A 12940-nucleotide genomic window follows, 5' to 3' on the forward strand; every position below is an offset into this window, starting at 1 on the left:
TCCCTACTTTCCCCTCTCAGATATATACGACAGGCATTGATTTTACCCCAAATATTTTGTTGTCGCTTCGATATTTCACTCTATATGACCTCATCACATTCTAACGTCTTAATAACAGCCGTTGTGTAGATGGGTACAAACTCAACTGCGTAGTGAAACATATTTATATGGAGTCGTTCCTACAGAACAGCCTGACTGTGGAGTGAGGAGTATTAAATATTGAACATGCGTAATGGAAAAGGAGAAGGAATAAGGACTTCCATTTCACCAGAGTTTAGAACGTGGTTGTAAAGTGCAATCTTAAGGTGAATGGGGAACATTTTCTTTTACACTCCATCCTTAACTATGGACTACGGCGAGTTCAAGGCCTCTATTTTAAAAACTGTAACCACAGGATAAGTGGATGGCATGGAACTTGAACCCCTCAGGTCTTAGACTCAAAGATGCGATTGATGGAACTCAAGTACATTACACTCAAGTATTAAACATAAGGTATTGAAGGTATTGACATAAACAAATGTTTTGAGGTTAATAACAGCCAGAGAAAGATGCATGTCAAACACTTGCTACATTTGACGGTGAATTACTTGGCAACCACTAAAAACACATGGCAGTGGTGGTTGTATCGAGAGGCCTGTTGCATTCATTACAAGCTCAGTCCAGTCTGGGAATGAGAGAGGTCTGCAGGTAGACTGGCAGAGCCAGATAGGAGAGAGTGATCTGCTACACCTTCCAACCTCATTCCTGGCCATGCTGGTTCAGCTACATGATCTCCAGGTTGTTAAAGCCCATTAATGGCATGGCACAGAATAGGTCCAAGGTATCTACCGCACCTGAAAATTATTCATCTCAACCTCATCCAATTCTACAAACGCCTCCCCCGTTATCTCTGAGCTGAGGTGGGTTCGTAGGGGTTGGCAGGGGTGGGAGGTGGATTAGTTCCATTTGATGTGTTTTCATTGCGTTTTGTCGATGTTTACAGGCGAAACCTGTGCTCGATCGGATCGCGGGGATAATCAAACAGACACATCAAAAGGTGGAAGCTCCCTGAGACAGGCTCTCATTAAATCCGTCGGTTCACAGACAAGGTGAAGTAGCAGGGGCTGGGAGACAGAGAGACATGTTTTTATTTCCACGAAGAGCTCTGTCGACGAGATGTGAACAGAGATCCCACTTCATTCATATTCAATAAAACGACAGATGTACCACCACAGCAGCTTTGATGAACAACCTGAGTGTAGTGTCTTCGCATGGATTTAGAGGTGCTGCACTCCGGAAGATAATGGCTTAGTACAACACTGTGTTGTTCATCTGTTGCAGTTTCAACCCTTTTAAAAACAGGTTGACTAGAAACTTTGTTTTCAGGGGAAGAAACAGGCCTGTACATCATCACCAGGAAGGATACATTTTAGAATTCAAATAATTGTCTGATTGAAACGGAGTATAGTAGCGCCTACATTTCCATTTATGTGCTCCATTGCAAGACTTCAGCACCACAACCTAAATATTGCTGTGATTGCAAAATGTGTACCTCCTGATAACGTGTTGCCAGATAAACAAAATAATCTGTGTCATGATCGCGGCGGAAATTGTGAGAGCTATGGCACATCTCCTACAGTATGCCCGAAGAGATCAAATTGACGACGCATGTCTGTTCTTGGCAAGTGTTCCTAGTGTGGAGGATCCAACTCAAAAGGTACCAGGTACTTTCTCTGTGCCTCCAATATGAAAGCAATAGAAGAAAACCTTTGAAAAATCACCTTATACTACACATACACATTTCTTAAAGGTACCAATTTGACCACGAGCGCATTCCTGCCATGCAGAGCGTGACAACATACATGTTTACATCGAGCCCTTTTTTAGACCAACACACCCCCTGGATGTAACTTGAAGAACTCGCAGCCATATTTATGTGAGCTCTCGCCAAGCGCATTAGATGTTTCCCTGCTGAGGCAGATGTCTGTTGATGTGCAAAGCTCCAGCAGCCTTTGAAGGCGCGTTCAGAGACGGCAGGAAGAGAAGGAGCTGACTCTCGGGGGCTTCACTCCGCTACACTACCTGTTAATGCACCACAAACAGACTGGCTTCAAAAGACCGGGGGCCTGTTAGTGGGAGGGGGAAAAGCCTGGAAAAACAGTGCTTAAAAAGGAGCACTCAGGGAAAGCAGGTAAGCCGAGGGTGACACTGCCTCATGCAATGAGAGAGAGAGGGCGAAGCAGAGAGAGAGAGGGCAAAGCAGAGAGAGAGAAGACAAAGCAGAGAGATAGAAGACAAAGGAGAGAGAGAGAGAAGACAAAGCAGAGAGAGAGCGAGAGAGAGAAAGACAAAGCAGAGAGATAGAAGACAAAGCAGATAGAGAGAATACAAAGCAGAGAGATAGAAGACAAAGCAGATAGTGAGAGAGAGAAGACACGGCAGAGAGAGAGAAAGAGAAAAAAATCAGAAATATAGAGACCAGAGAAAAAGAGAGGATGATAGAGGTGCGGACGGGACCCGGCCACCATGTTGGCCTCATGAATTTGTGAATGCAGCGGGCGGGCAATCGTTGGGGCGATGAGTGAATGATGAACGAGTTTGGCCGAGAGAGAAGGTAACGAGTGGCAACATTGCACTCGGGCAGATGAAGTGGGGGAGTGAGGACTGCACACAAATTAAGTGCAATCGGGGAAGAAAGAAAAAAAACTTGCCTCTGTCTAGACAGGAAGAGGACCAAGCCTCACGCCACACACTAATACTGAGAATAAAATATCACTGAGGCTGCCAGGGACCTTAATGACAGCAACTTGTCTTTGGAAAAAGTCCTGGCGACGCAGTACAGAGCTAAATGTGCAGGTGCAGAAAAGGGATGGGGAACGCGGACATTTGCAACTGCCACAGAATTTAGTTTGGAGGAAAACAATCTCAGCTACTGGATGCCATACCATCTTTCAACACTGGCTTATATTACATTCAGTAAGCAAGGAAGCAAACTGCCCTTTTGTCCCAAGGCAACACTGAAGTGTTTCAAATTGGGTTAAGGAGGAAATAGCAGTCATTTTCTGTGCTTAGGTTTGAGGGGTTTTGTCTGGGAAAAGATGGGGATGCCAAGGCCAGAGAAGAAATGAAATCCATCTCTGTGATAATACAATTGCATGGAACAGGCTGCCATGGAGCAATTCAGCCAATATCAAATCCGACATTTTAAAAAGGAGATGAACCCTTTACTGAATCAAACGCTCCCGTATGGCTGGAAAATACCCACTTAGAGCCTGGCATCCGTGATTGGGGTAGAAAGGTTTCAATTTGACCAAATTAGTAAAAGTCATTTTTTCTCACAACCAGAGTAGTCCTTTCCTACAGTCAAATGATCAAATCGTCCTTTAGGGAGGAATGTTATGAATAATAAATAAACATTATTTTTGAAAGCCGAAAATCCGGTGTTTCTCTGTCAAACGGTTTTGTTATAATTCAGTCTTCTGAAATGTATATAAAGTGTAATAGTGCAATTCAAACTCAACATTGAATTAATCTCAACTCTATATCTGACATGGTACTGCTGTGTTGTCTTTTTTTAAGCCCATAACATTGTGTGTGAGGTGTATACTTAAGTTTCAAAGTGGATTTGTTTAAGACTACGAAGAAACACTTGTGTGGCCCTGATTCAGCTCACTGCAGTAAAAGGTAATCTTGGACAAACATGCTTTGGGGAAACCACTAGTGGCAAGAAAAAGTATGTGAACCCTTTGGAAGTACCTGGACTTCTGCATAAATTGGTCATAAAATTTGATCTGATCTTCATCTAAGTCACATCAATAGACAAACATAGTGTGCTTAAACTAATAACACACAAATTGTATTTTTCTTCTCTATATTGAATGCATAATTTAAATATTCACAGTGTAAGTTGGAAAAAGTATGTGAACCCCTAGGCTAATGGCTTCTCCAAAAGCTAATTGGAGTCAGGAGTCAGCTAACCTGGAGTCCAATCAATGAGACGAGATTGGAAATGTTGGTTAGAGCTGCATTGCCCTACAAAAAACACTCATAAAATGTGAGTTTGCTATTCACAAGAAGCATTGCCTGATGTGAACCATGTCTCAAACAAAAGAGATCTCAGAAGACCTAAGATTAAGAATTGTTGACTTGCATAAAGCTGGAAAGGGTTACAAAATTATCTCTAAAAGCCTTGATGCTCATCAGTCCACGGTAAGACAAGTTGTCTATAAATGGAGAAAGTTCAGCACTGTTGCTGCTCTCCCTAGGAGTGGCCGTCCTGCAAAGACGACTGTAAAAGCACAGCGCAGAATGCTCAATGAGGTTAAGAGGAATCCTAGTGTCAGCTAAAGACTTACAGACTTACAGACATTTCTGGAACTAACATCTCTGTTGACGAGTCTACGATACGTAAAACACTAAAACAAGAATAGTGTTAATGGAAGGACACCACGGAAGAAGCCACTGCTGTCCAAAATAAACATTGCTGCACGTCTGAAGTTTGCAAAAGTGCACCTTACACAGCGCTACTGGCAAAATATTCTGTGCACAGATTAAACTACTGTTGAGTTGTTTGGAAAGAACACACAACACTATGTGTGGAGAAATAAAGGCACAGCACACCAACAATAAAACCTCATCCCAACTGTAAAGTATGGTGGAGGGAGCATCATGGTTTGGGGCTGCTTTGCTGCCTCAGGGCCTGGACAGCTTGCTATCGTCGACGGAAAAATGAATTCCCAAGTTTAACAAGACATTTTGCAGGAGAATGTTGGGCTATCTGTCCGCCCATTGAAACTCAACAGAAGTTGGGTGATAGAACAGGACAATGACCCAAAACACAGAGTTAGTGGCCAGTCAGAGTGGCCAAGTCAGTGTCCTGACTTCAACTTGATTGAGATGCTGTGGCATGACCTCAAGAGAGCAGTTCACACCAGACATCCCAAGAATATTGCTGAACTGAAACAGTTTTGAAAAGTGGAATGGACCAAAATTCCTCCTGACTGTTGTGCAGGTCTGATCCGCAACTACAGAAAACGTTTGGTAGAGGTTATTGTTGCCAAAGGAGGGACTTATTAAATCCAAGGATTCACATACTTTTTCCAGCCTGCACTGTGAATGTTTACACGTTCAATAAAGACATGAAAACATATAATTGTTTGTATGTTATCAGTTTAAGCAGACTGTTTTTGTCTATTGTTGTGACCTAGATGAAGATCAGATCAAATGTTATGACCAATTTATGCAGAAATTCAGGTATTTCCAAAGGGTTCACATAATTTTTACGTGTCACTGTAAATACGATGTGATTAATGTTTGCTGCTTGCCCCAATCCCTTTTTTCTTATGCCTTCCTCAATACTGTTTTGAACATTAAACTAAGCAATGAGGTTGGGTTTCCAGTGGTAGAGACTACGTATTTCGGTAAAACCTGTGGTACAGACTGTGTATCTATTTGTGAACACATGGGCACTGTACAAGACCTCTATGGGGAGCTTGTGGCTTCAGACTGCAGTCTGGAGTAATGGGTGTGTATGCTCCTCTCGTCTCCTCTGGTCCTTACCTGGGTCTTCAGATTGCAGATCTGCCCTTCCAGTTCTTTGATTTTCTCCTCTTTCTTCTGGGACTCGGCCTGGGCCTCCTGCCGGGCGCTGAACTCTTCATCGAACTGCAAAAATTCAACACAACACACACTCTGGTCAGGACCAAGTTGTCTCATATGAATGGCCAACTGCAGGGCAAGTCAACACACACCGATACACACTGTCTCGCACACACTTGGCCCGTTCTCCTACCTCTATTCATAGGCCTTTGGTGGCCTCTACCCTGTCGTCCACTGGCTGTGGTTTGGGTCCGGCTTTCATGTGTTGGTGACAGATCTAACCTTTGTGGGAAAGCAACCTGTGTCACAACAATGTTTTCACTGTTGCCGCAGGGGGGGACATTGCTCTCATTCCACTCACACCCAGGACGCCTCTGATGTCCCACACACAGAGGCAGGGGTGTGGGGGGACTGTGGGGGCATATGTGGCGTGGTGATACAGTACCATGCCTTTACAGACTGGTTCAAATTAGAGTACCATGTCGTTAAGGTCTGAGTCACATGCACCAAAACACTTCTGGGGGATTCTGCTGGAAGTACCAGTGACTCACAGTACTGGTGGTGTACTAAAGAAATGTGACTCGTTTCATGAAATGTTGCACGTCACTACTAAACAGGAGAGGCATTTGAACGTATGTCAAAAAAAAAAAAAAAAAAAAAAAAAATCCAAATGTGTTTTTTTTTGGCAGAAATGCATTCTGGAATATGTGAACTTTCATGTGTTTAAATAACAAACTTATATTCCATCCGTAAATATGAATGAAATCGTTAAATTTACAAGCCTTGTTGGTTAATCTACGGAAAAAGTCGGAAACCTTCTCGCTAGTCATGATTGGCTGAGATTATGGATGGGCTGGACATGCCGGGAGATGAGTTTGGATTGGTCTGCCATGTACAGGAGCATGCTTCTGTCTATAACGTGAGCTGTTCAGTATGTGTTGACAGTCCTTTCTACCGTTTTTTAAAGATATAATGTTAGCCATCGAGAACTACAAAAGCTTTGCTACTTTTCTCAACAAGATTGATGCCCCGAATTTAGCAGGTGCTATTAACAGATCAGTTGGAAAAAGTGATTGCCTACTACCTGTACACGCCACGGTCAGTGGGAAACGTAGTGACTTAACTCAACGCTGGCCAAACAAGATGTAGCTACAAACATAACGAAGTTCAATGGTTCCAGTCTGCCGTAAAGCGTCTAGCTACATTTTCAGATATTATACATTTCTAATTTTCATTGCAAGTTAAAGTGCACTGTTCGCTAGCTGGCAAACGTTATGGGTAGGATCTGTGTAGTAATATTATTTTAATCAGAAATCCATTTGCATTGCTAGTTATAGCCTAATGTTAACTAGTTAACATTGAACCTAGTTGGTTACAGTAGCCCTTTAGCTACCTGCAGATTCATACTCCAGCTATGACAATGTTTGTATTGGTAGTAGTATGAGTTGGGATTATGCCGGTTCATTGTTTAGCTAGGTAGCTGCATGTCTAAACAAAAGACTGCCAGATGATCAATTTAGACAAGTATGTCAGGTAAGCATCATCTAATAATAATTTATACAATATTTTGATCTGGACACTTTGTTTTTGATATTGCTACTATGAAACCATTTCATTGTACTGTTTACTCCTTCTGTATACTGCGCATGTGACAAATAAACTTAGATTTGATTTGATATAGTGTGTTTACCAGAGACAGTAATGTGAACAAGTCAGATTAGGCGGTCAGTCACAAATATATAGTGGAAATTGATTGTACTGTCTATCATTACATAGTAAAAATACACTTCATGCACTTTATTCCTCTGTTTGAAGATCAGCGTGGACGCAGAATAAAGTAGGCTACTCCATCCAGTTACAAAGTAGATTAAATCTTCAGGAGTTAGGTTGGTCCAATCTTTCCTCAACATTGTAGCTTTTACTTTAAAACTTTATTCCGGAAATTTGAGAGAGTTTGTTGAACTATTTCACCAGCTATTGATCAGGGACCAGAATCAATAGCTGGACCAGGATCTCTTGGGGGGGGGGGGGGGGCTTTCTGATGGGAGCGTGGTGGTGGCATACCAATGGAGTTGAGGGGAATGATGCACTGTACCTCACCTTTTTGGAGAACTCAGCAGCCTTCAGTTCGCTCTCATCCACTTTGGCTTTATCCACGCACTGATCTGTAAGAAAAAAGAGGGCAGAGAGCAGCAACGACAGTAAGAACCCACGAAGTGACTTTGATTCTCTCAATTACACTGTACATTGTTAACATCCTACTTAAGATTCCAGATCAACCCTAAAAGGAATATTACATCAGAGAGACAGAGAGGGAATGAGTGAAGAAAGGGGGGAACGGCACTTGTCGGCTCATTCTTTTCTTGACATATCCCCCAGGAGATTTGTATTCTGTTCGGCAGGTTTGCCAATGTTTAAAAACCAAGCCCCGAAACATTTGTTTTCAACTCATTACAGCACAGTGATATAAAAATGTGAGAAAATCACGGATGGGCTCGGAAACTTTTAATGAGACTTTGTCGGCACGATGCCACAGAACTGTTAGTGACAATAACAGAAGAACAAAAATATAAAAATAAAAACACTTAGTTATTTCATTAATTTGTCTCTACTTGAAGGAAATGAATGACTGCATTTCTAATTTGGGGCAAATAGACCCTGTTTCCTCTAGGATTCAAGAAACTCTGCTGATGAATGTCCTCGGCAGAGTGAAGACGCTGTGAAATCTCCATGTGCTTATGATGAGACATGATGTGCCACAGTCACACCTAACAGGTAATGCATTATTTATTCGTAATTAGACTACCTTTTCCTATACATGTCAAGGGGCTGCAGGTTTTTCTGGGAAGGCTCTCAGGGGGGAAATGGGGATAGATAATAATGAGAGGGATATTGCACCATTTTTAGCAACACCCACATCCTGCTGTCCGCGCAGTACAACAGAAAAATATATCTGAGGATGCTTTAGACCGATTAGGAGACAAAATATGAATAACAAGACTAGTATTAAAGAAAGAGATACTGATTCAAGCTATATTGTACAGTATGTAGGTTAGGGAGACCTAGGAGGCAAAACTGGTTGAAATTATGTAATTCTAACCAGAAACAAACAAATAAATTCAAATGTGTTAATAATGACATCATTTCAACCAGTTTTGGAGGTGTATAATGGTGTCCTACTGGCTGCAAATTCACCCTTTTAAATGTCAGAGGAAAGACAGAGCTCTGGCAGACCTACCAATGAGGTGGGTGAAGTCTACATCCAGTCTCTCTCTGTACCCGAAGTCTGGGTCCATCCCGCTGCGATGGAGAACCACCTGAGACACACATTCCTCTATCACCTTGTAGTACTGGGGCCTGGGAGAGCAGTGAGCAGAACACAACTAAGTCAGCATGCACATCAAGAACAGGAGAATGACACAAACTTACACAGCCCTAATTCTCCACAAAATATCCCCTTAGCCGAGCTAGAGGTCACAGAATGACAGATAAAATAAAATAAAAAATAAAAAATTGGAATTACATTTGATCACATGCTTTTATGCTGATCGTGAAATCGCTAAAATTAATCCCGGGGACGTAGAACTCGGAGCAGCATGACTTGCGGCTATTCAAGGTGACAAACGGGCTGCGCAGCCGGCCGTCACTAATTTGTAATCATCTTTGTCAATTAAGGGTGCCCATAAACCTGAAATGCAAATCTAATCAGTGTAATATGTGTAATTAAAAGCACAATGGCATGGAGAACATGTTGCGTGTTTTGGGAGGGTGACAGAACGATGGGGTCTCGGGTGGCGGCGGGCGGCGTCTGAGTCGGCCGGGGACTCCTGTTCTCGCCACCCAAGTTGGCGGGTGACCTTTCCCCAGTTATATGATCAACTTTAATTGCAAGTGACATTTAGCAAATACAATGTCAACTTAAGCTGAGCCCCGTAGCGACAAATAATGATGTTCCAAGCATGACCTTGAATGGTGCCAGCAGAAATACAATTTTTCCACCAAAAATACCCCCCACTTGAGCACATGGAGGCTGAATTTTTATGATGGGGACTGTTTCTTAGGAACTGTCGCTGGGCTCAAAACCACACTAGAGGACAGTTATAATTTTCTCCTGGTCAACGCTAGTTAAATCCCGGATTAACAGAATGAATGTGAATCTTTATAGGTTACGAGGAGTTATTGCCAGTCATATCAAATTTACAGTACTTATGATGTCTATGCCAACATATTTGATTAGGATTACTTCCTCAGGGCAGTACGGTACAGCATGGAAAGGAATGATTAGTGTGACAAAAAAAATATGTGAATGCAGTGTATAAGAAAAACATATACTCTCCCATGTCTCAAAAGTTTCACAAATCACTTAATTTGACAAGTACCTGGAGTCTGTTTAATTAAAGTGGTGCTGAGTGACAGCCAGCAATTAAAGTGGTGCTGAGTGACAGACAATAAGTAAAGTGGTGTTGAGTGACAGACAGTAATTCAAGTGGTGCTGGGTGACAGACAATAAGTAAAGTGGTGCTGAGTGACAGATAGTAATTAAATTGGTGCTGAGTGACAGACAATAAGTAAAGTGGTGCTGAGTGACAGACAGTAATTCAAGTGGTGCTGGGTGACAGACAATAAGTAAAGTGGTGCTGAATGACAGATAGTAATTAAATTGGTGCTGAGTGACAGACAATAAGTAAAGTGGTGCTGAGTGACAGACAGTAATTCAAGTGGTGCTAACTGACAGCTGATATAAATGCTGTATGTTTAAAACAAATACAATCCATGCCTATATGAAGATGACTTCCATAAACTACATGGGGAGGTCTCCCGGGAATAGGTTAAACCTACTACAGTCCTGGACAAAAACTAAAAAAACGCCATCAATGGAGAACCGGAACTAAAAACCGCTCCAATATATGGCTAATAGAGAATCATGTTGTACTGTGACTATGAGAGAAGCCTCTAAAACACACTGTGCGTTAGGAGGGTAGGCACAGTTGCCAACCGGTCCTCATGTACACTACCGGTCAAAAGGTTTAGAACACCTACTTATTGGGTTTTTCTTTATTTTTTACTGTTTTCTACATTGTAGAATTATAGCGAAGACCTCAAAACTATAAAATAACACACAGAATATGTAGTAACCAAAAAAAGTGTTCTAAGTATTGTATTCTAAGTAAATCACAGATAGTGTCACCAGCAAAGTACCCTCACCCCAAAACACCTCCGCCTCCATGCTTTACGGTGGGAAACATAAATGCGGACATCATCCGCTCACCCACACCAAGTCTCACAAAGACACGGCGGTTGGAACCAAAAGTCTCCAATTTGGACTTCAGAGCAAAGGGCAAATGTCAACCGGTCTAATGTCCATGGCTCGTATTTCTTGGCCCAAGCAAGTCTCTTCTTATTATTGGTGTCCTTTAGTAGTAGTTTCTTTGCAGCAATTTTACCATGAAGGTCTGATTCACGCAGTCTCCGATGAACAGTTGATGTTGAGATGTGTCTGTTAATTGAACTCTGAAGAATTTATTTGGGCTGCAATTTCTGAGGCTGGTAACTCTAATGAACGTATCCTCTGTAGCAGAGGTAACTCTGGGTCTTCCATTCCTGTGGCGGTCCTCATGAGAGCCAGTTTCATCATAGCGCTTGATGGTTTTTGCGACTGCACTTGAAGAAACTTTCAGAGTCCTTGACATTTTCCGTATTGACTGACCTTCATGTCTTAAAGTAATGATGGACTGTCGTTTCTCTTTGCTTATTTGAGCTGTTCTTTCTATAATATGGACTTGGTCTTTTAGCAAAATGGCTATCTTCTATATACCCCCCCCCCCCCCCCTTGTCACAACACAACTGATTGGCTGAAATGCATTAAGGAAAACAATTCCACAAATACATTTAATAAGGCACATCCGTTAATTGAAATGCATTAAGAAGTAAAGAAAATCCACAAATGAACATTGAATTAAAATGCATTCCAGGTGAATACATCATGAAGCTGGTTGAGAGAATGCCAAGAGTATGCAAAGTTGTCATCAAGGCAAAGGGTGGCTATTTGAAGAATCTCAAATATAAAATATATTTTGAATTTTTTAACACTTTTTTGGTTACTACATGACTGATGTCTTGACTATTATTCTACGATGTAGAAAACAGTAAAAATAAAGAAAAACCCTTGAATGAATAGGTGTTCTAAAACTTTTGACCGGTAGTGTACACTCATATGTTTTCTGAGGGAGGCCTTTATTAGGCAGATTAGCTGTGCTCTAATTTCCTGCTGGCCTCTGTGGTCAGGCGCAATGCTGCTTGCTGATACTCAGGTTGCGTGGGAGGCTCAGAAGGCTCCGATGCAGATAAAGAAATCAAAGCTTTTTTCAAAGTCCTGCTCTCTCTTTACTGCCTTTGGAAAGGGGAGCATGGGGTAAGAGCATTGTGGCTCAAATAGATTCATTGCTTTGAGCAATGAACCAAATAGGCTGGAATTGTTGGTATGCAGATCATTTCAGAGAGATCACTTCAATATACAAAAGATGTTGAGAGTTCTGAACATGCATGGAAATAAGACACGTACGAGTGCATATTGACCAAATATGTAAATAATGTACATCCTATATGTGGGGATTTATTTGTGATGACAAGGAGTAAATCAGGGTTCCCTATAAAATGTGGACAGGTCTTATCATAGATATAAACAGATATAAGAACCAAAACAAGTAAAAACATTTTTGTAAGCATGAAATGGCAGATGTCTTGTTCCTATGGCTGGATTCACCCACTTGTCATGAGATCGAGCGAGTGCACATCGCCCCTGTGTGGCTTACAGCACTGTGGCAACCCGGTTTAGTACTGTCGCCGGTGTAGACCACATTATTATCTCAATAAGTCACCCTATTTTCCCAGCATCCCCCGCTCCTCTCTGACACTAACACCAAGATAACTGAGAAAGGGAAGGGAAGGAGTGAGCGAGTGACCCAGAACTGTCAGGCCCCACCAGAGCCTGGGCAAGGCTGGGCTCCAGAAGCCAACATATGTCCCTAGCACCATCCTTCACTCCTTCACTCTGGCACCTTTCCCCTCAACATGACATTGGGATTCTAGCAGCAGCACAAACTCCCCTCGCAGTCTCTCGTCCAGCCCTGCTCCACATAACCAGTGTAATCCCCATATCGCTCCACTCCAAAAGAGGATATCCGCTCTAAATTTAGCAGGGGTTTGATGTGCTCCCATTCATCAAGCATGGCACTCAGATTAATTATCGAAAATAAAACAAGCCCCCCCCCCCCTTCACCAATTGGTGATGGTTTCGAGAGGTGCTTCTCCAAATTGAACACACACATCTGCCCTGTGTTTGAAACAGGGTGCATGGCAGTCC

General features: G+C 42.2%; 1 protein-coding gene across 13 annotated transcripts in view; it reads right to left on the reverse strand.

Annotated features, from left to right (window-relative positions):
• The window catches only part of diaph2 (diaphanous related formin 2), a 705396-nt gene that overhangs the window by 470998 nt on the left and 221458 nt on the right, over positions 1-12940 (reverse strand). For all 13 annotated transcript variants that reach the window (XM_090198585.1, XM_090198584.1, XM_090198577.1 and 10 more), the window contains 3 exons: positions 8816-8934; positions 7678-7742; positions 5539-5643 (listed from right to left, as the gene is read on the reverse strand). In XM_090198585.1, coding sequence (XP_090054711.1) covers positions 5539-5643; positions 7678-7742; positions 8816-8934 — 289 coding nt within the window. The remainder of the gene's footprint in view (positions 1-5538; positions 5644-7677; positions 7743-8815; positions 8935-12940) is intronic.

Source organism: Oncorhynchus mykiss, chromosome 14 (genome assembly GCF_057628025.1).
Source record: "Oncorhynchus mykiss isolate SJ-2025 chromosome 14, ASM5762802v1, whole genome shotgun sequence".
NCBI classification, from domain to species: domain Eukaryota; kingdom Metazoa; phylum Chordata; class Actinopteri; order Salmoniformes; family Salmonidae; genus Oncorhynchus; species Oncorhynchus mykiss.